The sequence below is a fragment of the Scyliorhinus canicula genome, chromosome 5 (genome assembly GCF_902713615.1).
Source record: "Scyliorhinus canicula chromosome 5, sScyCan1.1, whole genome shotgun sequence".
NCBI lineage: Eukaryota > Metazoa > Chordata > Chondrichthyes > Carcharhiniformes > Scyliorhinidae > Scyliorhinus > Scyliorhinus canicula.
Window position 1 is genome coordinate 33,052,365 of NC_052150.1, and position 19,524 is coordinate 33,071,888.

At 49.9% G+C, this 19,524-nt stretch overlaps 1 protein-coding gene across 8 annotated transcripts in view; it reads right to left on the minus strand.

The window, feature by feature from the left end:
- Positions 1-19,524, minus strand: part of LOC119965900 (catenin delta-2-like) — a 1,408,928-nt gene that overhangs the window by 376,713 nt on the left and 1,012,691 nt on the right. For all 8 annotated transcript variants that reach the window (XM_038796885.1, XM_038796882.1, XM_038796883.1 and 5 more), the window contains 2 exons: positions 17,431-17,974; positions 3,574-3,768 (listed from right to left, as the gene is read on the minus strand). In XM_038796885.1, coding sequence (XP_038652813.1) covers positions 3,574-3,768; positions 17,431-17,974 — 739 coding nt within the window. The remainder of the gene's footprint in view (positions 1-3,573; positions 3,769-17,430; positions 17,975-19,524) is intronic.

Here is a 19,524-nt window from a genome sequence, read left to right on the forward strand (position 1 = left end):
GGGCGATCTGGTTCGAGGGGATACCACCGGAGGCAAAGGGAAAGGCAAAGGTGGGAGAAAGGAAGTGGCAGATGGATACCAAGCCACAATTGGAGGAATCCAAGTTTGCAGGGCTGACGCAGATTACAGAGTTGAGGAAAGGTAGAGTGACTTGAAAAGAAGGAAGAGAATTTTTATATCAGGTCATTCCCAGAACAGGTACTAGGCAGGAGCTAGGACACAGGCAGTATATTGTTGGATCAGTTCAAATTTATGGAGGGCGAAAGATGGGAGGCTAGCCAGGAGATCATTGGAACTGTCAAGACTGAAGGAAATGAACTAAAAAGAGATTAAGAGGAGGTGTGGGGTTGGGGTGGAGGGGTCATGGTCGACGGGGACGGGGACGGAAGATTGAAAAGGCCTTCAGGAATGTAGGTGCCCGTCTTTCCTGAGACTCATCGAACTTAATGACAAGGCCTGTGGACACAGTATTGGGACAGAGGCCCGGGAATCAGAGGGGACGCTGCAACGCTAACAAGAGATATAATACTCTGTTTTACCTCTTGCCAAACTTGACACTGCTGAGATGCAAACTGTGCTGTCCATTCGAGTCCTGAAGTTCAATCTGCATAATTAATGTCTATGCATATCAGCCTTTATCATTATCATTCATACCTTAGGTATATCGGCCAATTTTGTTTTTGAAATTGAAAAGCATCTTTTTGTGAAGTATTCATTAATTAGTTGAGTGCACCAACCTGGGGCATTGGTGCTGGGCAGAGACTCCTTTCCCTCATGCCAGTATCAGGCACTCTTGGGTCAAGTATAACATGATGAGATACAGAATAAGATTCCTCTGCTCTGACCAACATCACAGTTGGGATTATTTTCCGCGTCTATCGGAAGCCTTGTTTCCACACAGAAATGGGCCTCTGGCGAAGTTATGCCACTGCAGTGGGTCAGCTCTGTGGAAAGTTCCAGGCCCATGTCTCAGCTTCAATCCCAGGAAAGCACACGGATTAAAACGTTGCCACTTTCGACACCAGTCATCATATGGTCTCTCAATGTGAGATTTCCATTTCATTCCCCAGTGAGGAATTTCAATGAGATCATCCATACTCACTACAGGAACAGCACAGACAGTTTCTGCATACCCTGCTATTCTGCTATAACAGTTCCCATGTTTCACATTCACGCTGTAGTGAAGTCAATTCAATTTGAGAATTTTCTTTCCTATTTCCCCAGAGCATATAAGCAGATCAGCGACCTCCACGATGCTGTAAGTTATTAGATAAGGGTATAAAGAGGTATGGAGCCAAGCCAGGTAAATGGAGTTGGATACAAATCAGCCATATAATTCCCTCCCGAAATAACTTCACCTCTCCCTCTTACTTTAAAATGGTACTTAAAACCAATCTTTGTGAACGAGCCTTTGTCCTAGTATCTCCTTCTTTGGCACAGTGACACTCTTGCGTAGTGCCTTGGGCTATCTTAAAGACATTAAAGGTACAATATTCATGGAAATCTTTGCTGTTACAAAGCTTTACATGATTCTGATTGGCATGAATGGTGATTAAAAGACAGAAGGTGAGATTCTCCGGTCTGCCAGCCGCATTTTCCGGTGCCGCCAGCACTGGGATTCTCCATTCCCGCAGCCGGCCAATGGGGTTTCCCATTGTGGCTACCTGACGCCATTGGAAAACTCGCAGACGTTGGTGTGCTGCCGGCGGACTGGGGGATCCCGCTGATGGAGAATTCCACTGAGAGTTTTTTGATTGGCTTTTCAGCCAGCAAGTAGGCTGTCTATTTGCGGGAAGCACTTTCTTAAGAATAGCAGCCAGCCTTCACGGCATTCTTTTGTTTGTTGGGAGAACCGACATGGAGGACGCAAAGTCACGTGCTGATCTTGGTGTGCTGAAGGGGGCAGCGTTGTCAGAGTGAGAACTAGCACGACACAACACAAACCACAGCTTTCACTTAAGATTGCCAACTCTCCAGGCTTGTCCTGGAGTCACCAGGAATTAAAGATTAGTCTCAAGAGTACTGCCACGAGCAACCACAGGAGAAAAACTATAGGAGCCTGCGAAAACCTGAGGGGCCTGCGAAAGGAATTGTGGGTTTTTGGAGACTTTTTATGAATTTTGTTTCGCTGAACAGTTATTAAAAATATTGAAGACGGGAGAAATGCTGTTGGATCGATGGTCAAAATCATCCACTTGGGCAATGAAGCGTCAGTTCGCTTTGTGATTGGTATGGGAAGGCGGAGCTTTGGGCACCCAATCATGGAAGAGTTGGTGCGGTGGGGGTGTGGCTAGGTCATGTGATGAATGCTTCAGGACAAGGTCCAACCACGGCTGGCAACTCTAAACCTTTTTTTATAATAAAGTTAAAGTACCCAATTATTTTTTTTCCAATTAAGGGGCAATTTAGCGTGGCCAATCCACCTGCCCTACACATCTTGGGGTTGTGGGGGTGAGACCCATGCAGACACGGGGAGAATGTGCAAACTCCGCACTGACAGTGCAGTGCTAACCACTGCGCCACCGTGCTACCCGGGAACCTGAAACCTGACTAAATTGTGACTTTGAGGAGCAAATGGACTGCCAGCTAGATGGGTATGGACGATTCGATCAATGATATATTCAGCCAGCAGTGATGTTATCAAGTACCAAGGTAGTGGTTTTTAGAGCTGAAACACAACCTTTGACTTTCACCGCATTTCTTTATTTTTGACAAAAATAAATTAATAATTGCAGGCTAATTATTTTTTTACCTGATTTTTTTTTAACTGCCGTACCCACAGAAATGGATATGTTGAGTAAAAATACAAGATGAGTTACATACCACTGGAGAACACAACCTTTCCTGACCACCAATTTAGCCAAACTAAATCATAATTGATGAAAGTTATCCAGCAGCGGCTTTTTGAAATATCTTTGCTGATCACAAAAAATGTGTCATTCCAATTGCTGGCAAACATGACTTGAAGAAACGTGGTTTTAGGCAGATTGCAGGGGAGTAAGAACAGCAAATGCCATTCTGCCTGTCCCTCGCAATCTGCCTTTCAGTGTGATGTTGGGTGACTTTTGGGTGTGATGTTGAAATGAGGCCCGAACTGCCCTCTTTCACATTCATAAATAATTCTACGACACTAATTTGAAGAAGAGCTGGGGAATTCTTCCTGGTGTCCTGGTCCATGTTTGTTCCTCAGCCAAAACCATTAAAATTGATGATCTGACCATTATTTCAGTGCTGTTTCTGGGACTTTTCTGTGCTCAAGTTTGCTGCTGTATTTCCTACGTTACAGCAAAACATCACATTTCAAAAATACTAATTGCCTGCGAGGCACTTAGCAACGTCTTGAGATTAACAAAGGTACGATATAAGTGCAATTTTGTTCTTTGTTCTACGTGCAGATTTCTCACTGGGAGTTACGATGCATGTAAACATATTGATTGGGGCAGCGGGGTGGGGGTGGGGGGCTGCAGGCAAGGCAAGGCAAGGGCAGCAGATGTATAACTTATAAAAATACAATACAGTATGGTGGAGACCACTGTGGTGACTTGCACGACCGCTTTATACACATCACTGTACCTGTACTAGTGCGATATGTCCCTGCAAGAGATGGCTGTAGCGGGTCTCCTTGACTTTGACTTAGGCTCCTCATTGGTGGCTTTTGATAGACTCTATCTTCGTATATAGGGTCGATATGGTGCTCTGGAGACTGAAGTGGGCGCAGGTCAGGGCCCAGGTGGCTGTGCTGGCTGCTGTAGGAGGCACGGGAACTGGCTGTGGTGCACGAGAGAAAACAACATGTTGTGAGTTCAAATCCCGCAGGAGCAGGACAAAAAAAAAGCTGAACATATTCTGAAACTGTAAACTGGGGGACACCGTCAGGTCAGGTCAGCTCTCCGGTAGATGTGAGACTGAGGCCTCATTTTTCAATTTGTTACGAAATCGGACATGATCACAATCCTGGGGAGGGGGTGGGGTGGGATGAATTTAACCCAACTTGTCCAACAGATTTCTAACAAAATTGACTCAGCCACTGGATTTACATCCCAGTTGGTTTTACCCTCCATTGCCTGCGGGCAATATGGATTATTTGATACACAATTCATAACAGTGGAACAAAGTCAACTGAAATGACACACAGTCCCTGGTTACAAAAGCAACAAGCTGGATAGCTTAATGCCATTCATTAATTAGTGCCATGGGGTACCCAGGTTGGCGTCTGACATACTGGATTATAGCCATCTTGCTGCCATGGGAAGCAGGCAACCAGATTGCAGGTGTTGTCCTGCATGAGGTGGGCAAGTTCCAGAAAACTCATTCTCACTAGTCTGCCCTGATATATGCTTCCAGGCTGACTGAGAAGTAGCAATGGAGGAAACACAGAAACAGCTGGTCACAGTTTTGGAAATACCCGAACTAGGGGAGGGAGAAAACCTGTTTTAAAAAATTATGGAGTGCTAACCTACAGTGGGGTTGGGGTAGGGATGGTGGAAGCAGTTGAATAATTCAGCAATACATCACAAAGAGACAGAGCAATGTGCTGGTTGTAGAAAATGGACAAACAGACTGAAGCAATGCATCTCTGACGAAGGGGCATTGCAGGGCAGAGTCAAGCGAGTTAAACCAGTTGCATTATAACTGACCTGGCATACCTGACACCCGCACCAGATGCCCCCAAATAGAAAAAGTGTTCTCTCCTGCTATGATGAACATTAAATTTAACACTGTATAAACCTCAAATTCTTTAAACCATCCAATGCATCTCCTCATTATTTTGAAAAGAGTGGGTGTAGCGATACCTGTGTACACATGCAGGTGTTTTATATAAATGCGGGCATATACGTATTTGCAAGAGAGAATGTATGAGACAGAAAAGGTGTGTGGAATTCTCAGTTCCAGCGGCTAAGAGCCGGTGCCAACGGAGAATTCACGGTTGGTTCACGACGGGAAAATCAGTGCGAACCCCTCACCGATTCCGGTACCAATGAAGGGCGAGCACTGGCGCCTCGTGAACCACCCACGGATCGTGTGGAAAATGACCGGAAAATCGCTGGGCCCCGGGCCACGCATGCGCAGGACTGATGGACGACACCTGTCGCGGTGGAAAACATGACGGTGGCCGTGCTGGAATCATTTAAAAAAATAAATTTAGAGTACACAATTATTATTTTTTCCATTTAGCATGGCCAATCTACCTACCCTTCACATATTTGGGTTGTGGGGGGAAACCCACGCAGACACGGTGAGAATGTGCAAACTCCACATGGACAGTGACCCAGGGCCGGGATTCTGTGCAGGAATCCGAACCCGCCCACGCCGACTGCACAGCCCAGCCCCTGTCCAAGCCTGACCATTCTCCCCAGCCCTAGCAGAAGCCCCCCGGCCAGCGGCACAGATGCCGGACGAGTGTGGTGTTGGTGGACACTGTCCGCAGCCGGCATGCTGGGTTCCCTACTGCTGGGACCACACGTGAACCGCGCATCGGGAGCTCGGCTCATCAGGGGCAGAGCATTGCGGGTTGGCCAGCTGTGACGCGCCAACGGCATTGCAACTGCGCACGGCGCGCGTCCCAATGAAGCCGACTTGGATGGGCAGAGCATCGCGTACCGGCGTCAAACCGACACCTATCCCGAATCCGGCGTCGGAAGCCATTCTCCCCCCAATCGCCGATCCCGATTTCAGTGTCGGGCTACGGAGAATTCTGCCTGCCGCGTGTGTGTGAAAGACAGAAACAGTGCATGGGAAACTGCTCATGCGAGCGTGAGGGCATGTGTGAATGGGATTTTCCAGCCCTTCCTGTCGTCGGGATCTTCCAGTTCTGCCGAAGGCAACTCCTCGCGGTAAGCTCCCGAAGGGCAGGATGGGCAGGCCGTACTAAACGCCGCAGACATCGGCAGGACCGGAAGATCCCATCGGCAGCCAATGGTGAGCCGCCTCCGTCAGTGGAAAACACACCGCCGGAGATGGAGGTGGGGGGGGGGGGGGGGAGACGGCGGCAGGAAATTGTGTGAATGGGTGCAAAAAGAAAATAAACAATGTGCACGTGTGGAAGAGAACAACCATGTGTGAGAGAATTGGCTTGTGTGAGAGGAGAAGTGATAAAGGTGCGCGTGTGTGCACATATAAAATATCAACGTGAGATAGCACGTATCCTTCTTTGATTTTGGAGAACAAGAAGTAATTGTGTTTGCGTTCAATCTTCTATTGGCAATATTGGTTAAATGGATTAAGATCGAGGGACCAGGGTCAAGTGATGATGCATGATATATGAACGGAGTCAGCTGAACCACAGTAGCTCCAGTTTGGTCATCTCATAGCAATATATGTTATCGCTGGAGTAAATGGATTTGCATCGCAGCCTCGGACAAAAACAATTTCATGCAAATGATTCTTGTTTTTCTTGGACTAAAACCTGGGGCTGAATTCTCCGATTCTGGGACTATGTCTCCTCGCCGGCGTTTTACTCCAGAAAATCTGGTGCAAAACGGCCACCAATTCCTCGTGTTGCTGGGAACTAGCAGGATGGCACATGGAGCACCCTGCTCTAGCTGCCGATATACCCCGGAGAATTGCCGGATCCGTGCTCGTGCATGCACATGGCGGTGGCCTGCAGTGGCCACAGCGTGCAACATGGCGGCCGCTCGCTGACCCGGCCCGCAAAATAGTCTCCCCCTTCGCCAGCTTGCGCGGCCCGGACCTCCCCACCAGTGCCCCCAGTCCTGAATAATGTCCCCCCTGCCCGCGGATCGGCCCTCCCCTGACTGTGGCAATGCTGGACTGTGTCCGCAGCCGCCATGCTGAGTTCCCGACAGATGAGATCACATGCGACTCACGCCATTGGGAACTCGGTCGGTCGGGGGCGGAGCATCGGGGGTCGGATGTCAGGCAATGTCCTGAGGCCGTCGATATGTGGCGGGGTGCTTTGGTGGTGCTGCCCCGATTTGGTCATGAACTCGGGTTCTCCGGCCGTTCGTCGACCGTGATTTCAGCGTCGGCGACTGGAGAATCCAACCCCTTATTTTCAAATTATACTTGGATACAATGTGAATGCAATGGTGAGCATTAGTCAGCAGCTCTGACCCTGACACGAACTCTAAGGCAGGTCATCTCCCATGCACAGCTGACGAACACACCCAGTAACTATGATTGAACCTTGCAACCTCATGGACAAATACATCATATTACTGGTTCAATTCCACAGCCTTGACTCTGAAAGCTAGAGCTGAGTGTAAGGAGAAAGGCGATTTCCTCTGTGGTGCTCCTTAAAGTACTATTCTGCATCACAGACACAGTACAATTGGCTGTAATTCGCTCCATTGAATCAAGCTATTGTATTGAACTTTGTGTAATGACGCTCACGAGACCCATGGGGATGGCCCAATTGATGTCTCCGTGGGGATCGTGGAATAAGAGCTCTCCCACTGAGGGCCGGATGCCTAGCAGCTGCGGCTCGTGAATCTGGTAGTTAAAAGCCGGCCCGGATTGGGACCGGTATGATCGTTAGTCCCAGCTGGGACCTTTGTGCTGTATGCCGCCTGGCGGCCTCTACCTTTGTTTGTCAAATAAACATTTGTTGTACAACTTTCTTGGGGCTCCTGAAGATATTATACTTTGCTAGTCCTGTCCAGCTTCCTGTTTTAAGACAATCCTCGCTCCTCCATTGGTTGGTACAGGGGGATTTCCTGGGCTGAGTTTTGACTGGCTAGTCGTGTCCTGTCTGGTCCAACCTCTGTAACGTCACAGAAATGTTTTCAGTAGCCCAACACAGAAATGTTGAGACTTACCACAGAAAGAAGGACTAGCATTTCTATCGGGTGTTTCGCAACCAGCGAATATCCTGAAACAATTTACAGCCAAATAAGCTATTTTGAAATGCAGTCATTAAGATTAATGAGTTCTGCTTGTCCTGGCTTCTCACCGTTAAGGGATCAATCTGTAGATCACAGTGACAGTCTGATATGCCATCAATGAACACACGACGAGTGGTGAGCGTAACTGAGGCTTTAATACACTAAACTGAAAGCCTCCTGGCCTCAGATCCTGAACTGGATCAGAGACCAGCCACCTTTATACCGGCCCGAGGGGAGGCAGAGCCATCGGCAGTGGTTTACCACCTTACACATAATACAGTGGCCATTTACCACAATATACGTATTATACATTACCACATTGACCCCCTGTTAGAAAAAGAGTCCAGCGGGGGTGAAGTGGGCTTAAAGATCAAGTCTGTCGGGGGCCTTGACCTTCCGCCGTGATCGCCTCAGTCCCGGCTGTGGTGTGGGCACCGGTGTCGAGAGCTGCGCATCCGGAAGCATGTTGTCCTCTTCTTCACTCAGTAGTTGAGTCGGTGGTGGTGGTGGGGGGGGGGGGGGGGGGGGGGGGGGGGGGGGGAATGGGCTGGGGTGGTGGTGATGCTCGCCGGTGGGCCTGCAGGTGCCAGTTCTTGAGGTAGGTGGAAAGAGGTGGGGGAAGACGGTGTAGGGTCCGAGGTGGTGGTGATGGTCGCTGGGGAACTTGCAGGTGCCAAATTCTGAAGGGAGACTGTGTCCTGTTGCCGGTCCTGATGAGCCACATCGGCATATTGTGGATTGCCATGGCGGAGCAGGACCTTCTAGACGAGCGGATCTGATTTATGGTTCCTTGCATGCTTCCAAAGGAGGACGGGCCCTGGGACTGTCAGCCAGGACAGAAGCGAGACCCCGGAGGTGGACTTCCTGAGGAAGGCAAACATACGCTCATCAGGAGTCTCGTTGGTGGCGGTACACAGGAGCGACCGGATGGAGTGGAGTGCATCGGAGAGGACCTCCTGCCAGCGGGAGACTGGGAGACTTCTAGACCGTGGGGCCAGAAGGACGGCCTTCCAGACCATCGCGTTCTCCCTCTCCACCTGTCCGTTGCCCCGGGGGTTGTAGCTGGTCGTCCTGCTGGAGGCAATGCCCTAGCTGAGCAGGAACTATTGCAACTCGTCGCTCACGAAGGAGGAACCACGATCGCTGTGGATGTAAGTGGGGAACCCGAACATGGTGAAAAGACTGCAGGGCCTGATGACGGTGGCAGAGGTCATGTCAGGGCATGGGATGGCAAAGGGGAATCTTGAGTATTCGCCAACAATGTTGAAGAAGTACACGTTACGGTCAGTGGAGGGGAGGGGCCCTTTGAAATTGATGCCGAGGCGCTCAAAGGGGTGAGAGGCCTTTACCAGGGACGCTCTGTCTGGCCGATAGAAGTGCGGTTTGCACTCCGCGCAGACCTGACAGTCCCTGGTCATAGTCCTGACCTCCTCGATGGAGTAAGGCAGGTTGCGAGCCTTGATAACGTGAGAAAAACGGGTGACCCCCGGGTGACAGAGGTCATTGTGGAGGGCCTGGAGTCGGTCTACTTGTGCGCTGGCACATGTACCACGGGATACAGCATCTGGGGGCTCACTGAGCTTCCCAGGTTGATACAAGATATCGTAGTTGTAGGTAGAGAGCTCGATCCTCCACCTCAGAATCTTGTCACTCTTGATCTTGCCCCGCTGTGTGCTATTGAACATGAAGGTGACCGACCGTTGGTCAGTGAGGAGAGTGAATCGCCTGCCGGCCAGGTAATGCCTCCATTGTCGCACAGCTTCTACAATGGCCTGGACTTCCCTTTCGACGGAGGAGTGTCGTATTTCGGAGGAATGGAGGGTACGAGAGAAGAAAGCCACGGGCCTGCCCACCTGGTTGAGGGTAATGGCCAGAGCAAAGTCCGTTGCATCGCTCTCCATCTGCAACGGAATGTACTTGTCCACAGCATGCATCGCGGATTTGGCAATATCTGCCTTGATGCGGTTAAAGGCCAGGTGGGGCTCAGCTGTCAGGGGAAAAACGATGGATTTAATAAGTGGACGGGCCTTGTCCGCATAATTGGGGACCCACTGGGCATAGTAGGAGAAGAACCCCAGGGATCTCTTCAGGGCCTTGGGGAAGTTCCAGGAGGGGGGCACATGCGGTCGGGGTCTGCCCTAGGACTCCGTTTTCCACATCATAGCCGAGGATGGCCAGGCAGATTGTGCGGAAAATGCATTTATCCTTATTGTGAGGACTATTTATTGCTCTAGAGCTTGGTCCAGTCACAAAGGGCCATGGCTGAGGGCATTGAGAGGGCTGACTGATGTGAGCCAAGCACAGAGGGACCTGACTGAGTTTCAGAGGGGGCTGGTGCAGTGCCAGAGGGACATGACCAAGGTAGTGAAGGGCATGTCTCACCCGTTGATGGATGTATCCCAGTCCCAGTGTTCCATGACTGAGCGCATCGAGACCGTGGCTCAGACTAGAGCAGGCCTCCAGGATTGGCAGTGCCCCGTGATGGTGGAGCCTCCGGAGCTCAATCTGGCCTCACATCCATCCCATGGAGCAGCCCGGGGAAAATGGAGGAGAAGGTGATGGGGTCTGTGCCGGTGCCACTTGCAGGGGGAGTGATGGAACATCTCAGCACTTCTGAGTCCCCCCCCCACCTAGCACTGGTGCATCTGATGGGCAGCAGGCAGAATAGGGTGGCAACTCGACACCTTTGACACCCGAAAGTTGGCTGGGCCGAACCAGGTCCAGGCCCTTCAGAGGACGGCCGCCAAAGGCACCTCAGGTCAGAGGGTGAGATATGCAGCAGGCTGCCTCCATGTCTGATGTGGGTCACATCTAGAAAAAGTGGTAGGCCTCAAAAGATAAGAAAGTTAGACACCAATTAAGTTGGCACGGGTGCAGCACATAGGTTAGAGTTAGGGGTCAGGACACAGTACTGTAAGTAGTCACGATTGTACATCTTTGCACCATAAACTGCGACCTGCCTCAATTTTCTGTGTGAACGATATGAGGAATGGAATGGGCTGAACTGAGTGTAGAGGGTATACAAGTTGGGTGTGGTGGTGCAGGGTTGGTGGTGTGGGTGTTGGAGGATGGTATGGGGCGGGGCCCCCAGGACAATTGGATGGTCTAACTGGGGCACCCTCAGAGGCAGCAGGCAACGGGTTAAGAAGTGTGAGGCCACCAGTGGGTGACACATCACCGCTTCCCATCTCCAAAACCATGCCCCCCCCCCCTCAACTCCAAACCCCGCTAAAGGATATATAGACCCGTGAGATGGAATGGCAATCACACATGCAGGGGTCACCTTGGAGGACTGTGGAATGGGATCCTGAAGGCAGGAGTCAGACGGTGAGGAGCATCTCACAAAGTTCATCTCACAGCGAGTCATCATCATCCTCTGTCTCATGGACAGGATCCATTGATACTGCCAACCCAGGGCCAAAACCCTGTAGTGATGCTGATGGGCCCTCGGAAGAGGGAGGGGGATCTGTGGTGGTGGATTGGAGTGAAGGGAGGAGGGGTAGGAGAGGATGTGAGTGGCTAAGGGGAAGAGGACCCCACTTAGAAGAGGTTGAGGGTTGGGATGAGTATGGAGATGTTGGACAGGGTGGCAGAGCTGCCGGGGGAAAGCTTCTCAGTTAGAAACCTGAAGGTGATGAGGTTGTCCCATGTGCGGTAGACCTGGAGCACACGTTGGTGGCCTGCCATTCCAGCCCATGCTCCATGCCCGGTTCGTCCTTTCCATCTTCATCATCCTCCTTGTCGGATAAGACCCGGCGTTCTTTCTCCTCCTCCAGCATGTCCTCCTTCTGTTGCATCATGTTGTGCAGGATGCAGCAGGCCAGTACGATCTTCGACACTCTTCTGGGGCTATATTGGAGTGCCCCACCAGAGCAGCCCAGGCATTTGTACTGCATCTTTAGGATGCCGATGCACTGCTCAATTACACTCTTGTCATTGCATGGACGTCGTTGTCGCCGTTCTCCACCTCGGTTTGGGGCCTCCGGAGAGACGTCATTAGTGATGACCGCAGCGGGTAACCCTTGTTACCCCGAAGGTGCCGGGAAACGACGAGTGCACCAAGATATCGGAGTCGTGTACGCTGCCTGGAAATCGGGCGCAGACGTGCATGATGTGCAGCTGGTGGTCACACGCAAACTGCACATTTAAAGGGTGGAAGTCTTTCCTACTGTTGATGTGCATCTTCTGATCAGCCGGTGCTCGTAGGACAACGTATGTCCCATCTATCATTCCCTGGACGTTGGGCATGCCAGCAATGGCAGAAAATCTCACTACTTGGGCAACCTGGTGGGGCTGGTCCAGATTGAAGTTTATATAGCCTGCTGCCCCAGCCAAATAGGGCACCCATCACAGCGTGGATACATTTGTGTACGGACATCTGCGATATCCCAGACGGGTCCCCGCTTGATGCCTGGAAAGACCCAGAGACATAAATGTACAGGGTGACTGCCATCTTCACGGCCACCGGGTGCCCTCTGCCATGCCCCTGTGGTACCCAGTGTGCCACTATCTTGCACAGGTGGCGCACAGTTCCCCTGGATAACTGGAGTCTCTGGTGGCACATGCGGTCCGGCAGGTCCTCATTTTGGCGGCGCTGACTGTATAAACTTGTCCTGATGCAGCACCTCCCTCGCACCGCCTCCTCGGTCTGCTGGCCGGCCGGCTCCTCTCCAGCCTCACCTGCTGGTCCCTGCTCTTCTGGGGCAGGCTCCCCTCATGCAGGGTCCTCCCTGAGAAGGCCCTGTGCCTCCAGCCTTTGCTCTGCTATTCCCCTGCTTCTCCTGCAGTGGGCAGCACCTCTGATGAGAGAACTGAGGAGTGCCAGCACCTGGTGGGCCAGTGATTGAACTTGGCCACACACACATCGCATTGATCGGTCAGCTGGGGTCTGGAGGTTTCTAGAGGAGTGGCCTGGATGGGCTCCCAAATGACCAGAGGCTATGTGAACATTGACAGGAGACAGTGAGCAGTCAGCAGAGTGAGCAGCCAGGTTTCTGCACGTTGTACCAAATGGGTGCGTTTAAAACAAATGCTGCAAAGGCAGCCTGGACCAGGCCACCCCGCTGCCGAGGGGTGACGTTCTGAATCACAGACCTGTCACCAACTTGTTCCCCAGTAACCGCCCCGCCCCCCAGCCCTGGTAGCCACCCCCCAGCAAGCGCTACAATTTCGAACAGTTTCTAAAACTCTCTCTCTCCCTCAGCTGCCATGGCTTCCAGTTTCCATGTAAATACCTGAAATAAACGGCGCCGTCAGGACTTCTGCCTGAGAGGGGCGGAGAATCACAGAGGGCCGGATCATACCGGGTCCAGCCCTTTAATGACATGCAAGTGAATGTAAATGCCGGTTTTGCACCCCACCACCAGTGGCATTATCCTCAACAGCAAGGGACCAGAGCATGGTTTGATTCAGCGGCAGTCGCCCGATTCTCCGCCCGATCGCGATTCGCGTTTCTGGCATCCAGTTCTAGAAGCTGCACTTCAGGAAAGATGCGAAGGCATTGGAAAGAGTGCGGAAAAGATTCACGCGAATGGATCCAGTGCTGAGGAACCTCAATTATTGAAGATAGGTTCGAGAAGCAAAGCATGAGAGGAGATTTGATTGAGGTATTCAAAATCATGAGGCGTCTGGTCACATTAGATAGGGAGAACCTGCTCTCCCTCGTGAAAGGACCAAGAACGAGAGCGCACAAATTTAAATGCAGGGATTTTCCCGCCCACCATTTGGGGGCCCATCAGTGGGACTGGAAGATTCTGGGGTCAGGTGGATGGTTGAAACCAGCAAAATTAATTGGTTAAAAGAAGCAAAAGCACCATGAGGAAAGCTTTTTCACGCAATAAGTAGTTAAAGTCTGTGAACTGCCTGAGTATGGTCGGGATAGCACCAATTGAGGCACTTTTCTTTGAAAAGGAAGGGTTCTGGGGTGAAGGAGGGCTAATGGCACTCGGTGAATAGCTCATGATGGGCCAAATGGCCTCCTTCTGCATTGCACCAATTCTGTGATTCTATGATGGAGGCCCTGAAAACCAAAATGTACTCGCTGAAAATGATAAAGTAGCTCTTGGGAAGATCTTAATGAGAACCCTCAAGAAAAAGAATATTTTGACCCCTAATTGCGGAGCATTGTAGATTTGGAGGCGGTTGCAGAGGTAGAGCAAAAAAAAAATCGAAATTAACAGCGTGTTGTCAATCACCAACTCCTTCCCCAATCACCCGCTTACCCCGTCCTACCATCCCACGGAACAAGGTATGTGAGCTGGGATGCACTGTACAACCAAATCAAACACAATCTTAATGCTCCAACTATAAACAGATATGCAGATATGGAGAATATTACATGCCAAAACAAAGTTATAACCTAGGAGGCAGCAAAAAATCCTTTGTGGAAAATCAAATGATAAACATAATAGACACGGCTATGATAAAAAGAATAATACTGGCTTTACAGCAAATAATGTTACTTATTTTATTTAGTTACAATTCCTGAAGCCAAGCAGTCATGTCCTCCTTTGCTGAGTTTTAAGGGGATTAGTCTGCCGCATGTTAAGAGTCCACAGAGGGAACACTCCTCAATAGAGTGCAGCAATGTCTCTGTCTCTCCAAAAGCACTTAATGGATTTGTACTGAGTCCACAGTAGTGGAGGTTGGCTACACTGAGGGTGTCCTAAACCTGTTTAGCAAGGACCACTCACACTGCGATAGCTCAAAGCCTGCCATTCGACAAATGGGGTTTGTCTCAAGGAACTTGTTTGTGACTTCATGTGTCTCCCATTCCGAGATCCATAAGGGACAACTTTCCTAAGCAAGGTCGACCAACAGACACATAGTAACAATGCTAATTAATATTTAAAGAATGTGAAACGCACACTGGACTTGTTTTGGAATATTCTGCACAATAACTGGAAAATACTAACCGTTGCCCTTTAACAAACACAGTGGGAAGGCCTCTCTAATGCAGATGGATTGAACGGCTGTTTTTGACTACTACTTTTAAATAAAACTTATTGGCTGGAGTTTTCCGGCCATTCACACCGGCGGGATTCTCTGGTCCTGCTGGAAGCGCCTCTCCTCCCATGGGTTTCCGGTGGCATGGCGTGGCTTCAATGGGAGTTCCCATTGACAATGGCGGGAGCAGAGAATCTCCCCACCAGCGAACGGTGTGCTGCCTACAGCTGCCGAGAATCACGCGGCTGGGAGGCCAGAGAACCTCACCCATTACAAAGAATTTTGCAGCATTGAGACAAGTCCATGCCAAAGGTTATGCCCTACATGCGTCTTCTCCAACTCTATGTACTTCATCCAACCCAATCAACATGTCCTTCCATTTCTTTCATTCTCACGTGCTTATTCAGCTCTGCTAATCGATGCTATTCTATATATATCTTGCATTTTTGTAGCAAGATTAAAAAGGCCACCAACTGCTTTGGAAATAACTACCTATATGGATCGGGGCGTAATAGGATCTTGGCATTGTCATGTCACAAGGGGCCACGTACTGTAGGGCAGTATTTCTGTTACTCGCTCCTCCACTTTCTAGATTGTGTCCTTCCCTCACTCAACATGGTCGACGAGTACAGCCGGGTCTTACACAAGATGGCCTCTGGCAATCCCAGAAGGAACTGGCGACCTTCAACCCAGAAATGCGTCCATTTCAATCTTGGAGATGAGGTTCAGCTGCAAACCCTTAAATCGACTTTATAAGTAGATCACTGAGAAATAGTAAATGTGGACGCCTTGGGTGGAAGCGATGAGGACGTTGGGCTCCTGTGTGAATTACTTGCTGTGTTCTTTGTGGGTTACAACCTATACTGGACAATTAACCTGCTTTGGAACCTGATTAAGAACTGTATAAGAACTTGCCTCAGTAACCTGAGCCCTTGTTTCATTTATATAGCCATGAACTTGAACGAGAATACTTCCTGAGAAGTTTTCTCTGAGACGTCAAACAGACAGTAATCCCACAGACAATGGACCGAGCAGTGGACTTGGCAGATATCTGGCTACCAAAATGTAAATGAAGTTCGGGAAATTGGAGGGAATGACTCAAATTAAACTCCTCCCCCAAACTCAGAGTGAAGACCGAGGCACCCCGAAAGGCTGAACTTGCAGAGCTAAAGGTTTGCTGTTGTTACGGCTGTTGTAATATGGGGCCTCTGGCTCGACAATGCTCATACCAGAGACAGCAGAATATAGCAGGAGTGGGTGAGATGGACTGCAATCTCGTTTTGCATTCAGCCAAGCAAAGGTTGGGGCATCCAGGGTCTTTAAGATCAAAGTGGAACATCAGAACGCGGTTGTTTTACAGGACTCGGGCAGGGTGGTCAGGTTAGTCATCCTGGCAATAGCATCTTGAGGTAAAAGGTGCGATGAACCGGCCGCGTTGTGCCCGAAAGGTGGCACAGCACGGCTGATAGATGCCGGGAGATCCTTCGCTTACGTTGTATCTCTAAACCACTTATATTGTCGCCCGACCCCTTGCAACATCATAGCTTACAGGGCAACAATGGTTAACAAAGACATAAAAAGTGCAAACATTTGCATTCTGGTTCATTTCTAGAGGAAAGGAATTCAAAAAGAGAGACGTTATGTGAGACTATTTTGAACCTGGCGTAAACCAAATAATGGTCTCCATATTACACAAATCAGCCCCGACAGTGGCCAGTGCCGGCGCAGGCACAGCCTAAACATTTGGTGAGCTGTTAAAAGTCAACAGCTTTCCAAATTTCACCCTCCTGCCCACAACGATACCTGCCAATGGTGGGGCCTAAAAGTCTCGCCCATGGAAGCACTGGAGAAAATGCCAAGTGGACTTCCAGAGATGTCACCAGAATGGAGAGGGTACAAAGGAGAGGGCTGGAACATCTTTTCTCCAGGAAAAAGATTGAGAGATGACCTGATTGTGGGGGTGGGGGTCTTTTAAGTTATGATATTTTTAAAATTTAGAGTACTCTTTTCATTTTTTCCAAATAAGGAGCAATTTAGTGTGGCCAATCCAGCTTGCACATTTTTGGGTTGTGGGGGCGAAACCCACGCAAACCCCACACGGACAGTGACCCAGAGTCGGGATCGAACCTGGGAGCCGTGAGGCCGCAGTGCTAACCCACTGAGCCACCGTGCTGCCCCAAGTTATGATAGGATAGAGATGGAACAGGTGTTTCCAGAAAACTAGAGGTTACTAATTTAAGAGAGTCACTCATAAATCTGTGATACATAATTCTGCATAATTTGTAATTCACCTCAACCACCCCAATTGACAAAGTGCTCCACATTCTTACAACTCTTTGAGGAAAATTGTTCCTCCTGAATCTGCTTGAGACTATCTTATAGTCATGATCCCAAGACTTGGGCTGCCCCATACTGTCTCTATATTGATATTATTGAACTTCTTTATAATTGTCAACTTCTGCCAGATCATCCCTCTCTACATAAAAGAGTTAAAACCCGTCCAGCTTTTGCTCATAGATGTGCTCTCTCAATTCTGGTAGAGGCCTTGTAAATCCTCTCTGCATCTTCTTCCAATATCAGCTCATGGAAAGAGTCATGCCCTTCTTGAAGGCAAATGTGTCCACCTGCCCAAGTGAATTACCTGCCAGGCTGCCGGGCCTCTGCAGCGTCGAGCGTTCGTACAGCTCCTGTGGGTGCTTTCCATACGGATCAGATGCATGGGCAAGGCGTTTGGTGGGCGAGAGCGTGGCGTAGCTGGGCTGGGACGAGCTGGCCTGATGCGCGGGTGAGGTCGCAGCGATAGCTGGGGGGGAGGGGGAGAGGACGGCCGAGGACACCACAATGTTGACTGGGGAGCTTGTGCTGTAGGACTTGGAAAGCCGGCTGGGCGAGGCCGTTTGCTTGGGAGAGGCGAGCCGCTGGGCACTGTAGACGCCACTCTCCGCAGCCGAGCCCGCTCGCTGGAGTTTCGGTGGTGAGCCTGTCCGCTGGAGGGACATGGGTGAGCTCACTCTCTGAGCGGGAAGCGTGGCGCTCACATAGTAGACTGAAGATGGGTGCTGAGGGTCGGGCAGGCGGAAGGCACTCCCATGGCTTGGCACAAAAGCCTCCCTTGACTGTGATGCAGAGTGCGATGGCGAGCTCTCAGATCCTGACGTACGACTGCTGTCACCAACCCAGTTAACCTGCAGGGTGCGAGGGTGGGAAACACATAAAATTAATATTAGAAGAAGGTAAATTGAGTCAAAGTTACACCAACAATTTGCATTTATATGACACCTTTAGCACAGCAAAATGTTCCACAGCACTTCAAAGGAGCATTATCATGTAGAAATGTGACACAGAGCCGCATGAGGGAAAAGTAGGACACGTGTCCAAAATCCTGGTAGGTCTTATGGATTATTATAAAGGATGGAAGAGAGAGAGGTGGAGAGGTTTAGGGTCAGAATTCCAAGGCTTTGAGCTGGGGCAATTGAAGACATTGGGTCACCAATGTTGGGGCAATGAAAACTGAGCTTACGCAAGAATCCAGAATTTGAGGAGCGCAGAGAGCTTGGAGGGTTGTAGGGCTGGAGGTTATCACAAAGACAGGGAGGAGCAAAGCCACGGAGGGATTTGGGTACAAGGGTGAGACCTATAAATTAAAGGTACACCCAGACTAGAATGCGATCCACATTAGTGAGGCAGAGGTGGTGGGTCAACTGCATTTGATGCAAGATAGGCAAAGGAATCCAGAGTTCTCGCTGAGCTGAAATTTATGGAGGGCCTTTAACATAGTCATTCTTCGCAGAAGAACAATGTGGTGAAAATTGACAACGAGTCATATAACAAGATTCTTGAAAGAGGCGAGAGAAGTGGAGAGATTTAGGGATGAGTTCCAGAGCTTAAAACCTGGACTGCAGAAGACACAGGCACAATGATAATCTTTATTAGTGTCACAAGTAGGCTTACATTAATACTGAAATGAAGTTACTGTGAAAATGTTGGGGTAGGAAGGAGGGAATGAGGAAGTGAACAAAGTTGAAGGAACGCAGAGTTCTTGAAAGAGATGTATATTTGAGAATAGGAATTGTGCTGATGTTTTAGCGTGGGCACAAAATGAGCACTCCTTTGACCCCCTACTGCTGTCTCTGGCCAGGGTTATCTCGTCTCCTATGTGCACAGCTTTTGGTAGCTTAGTGTGACGTTTTGGCCAACCTGCTAGAAATTTCCATCACAATCTGGGACCTGCGTTTTGGATTTTCCTCTCGGGGTCAGGAGATAAATAAGGGTGGAATCTTCCGGTTTTCTTTTTCAAAGTGCTGGCTCAGGCGAGAAATGCAGTGTGCAGCTGACTGGCAGCACTGCTGGCATTCCTTGCCATCATTTTCCAACACTTCTGGAAAAGAAATGTTGGAGGCTGGTCAGAGCCTCCCCTGCTGGCAACGCCGGCATTTCAGACATCAGGGCACCTCTTTTGAAGGGTGCCCCGATTTTAAAAAACGGTAAAAATGAAAGCAAAGATCCCCCATGGACCCTGGACCCCTCCCCCCCCCGCCCCACACCCCTTCATGTTGCTCCAGACCTCTTGTAAACTTTACTGGTGTAATGTCGCAAGAATCCAGAATTTGAGGAGCGCGGAGATCTTGGAAGGTCGTAGGGCTGGAGGTTATCACAAATTCAGGGAGGAGCAAAGCCACGGAGGGATTTGAATACAAGGACGAGACTTATAAGGACAGATCAAAATGTGGGGGTG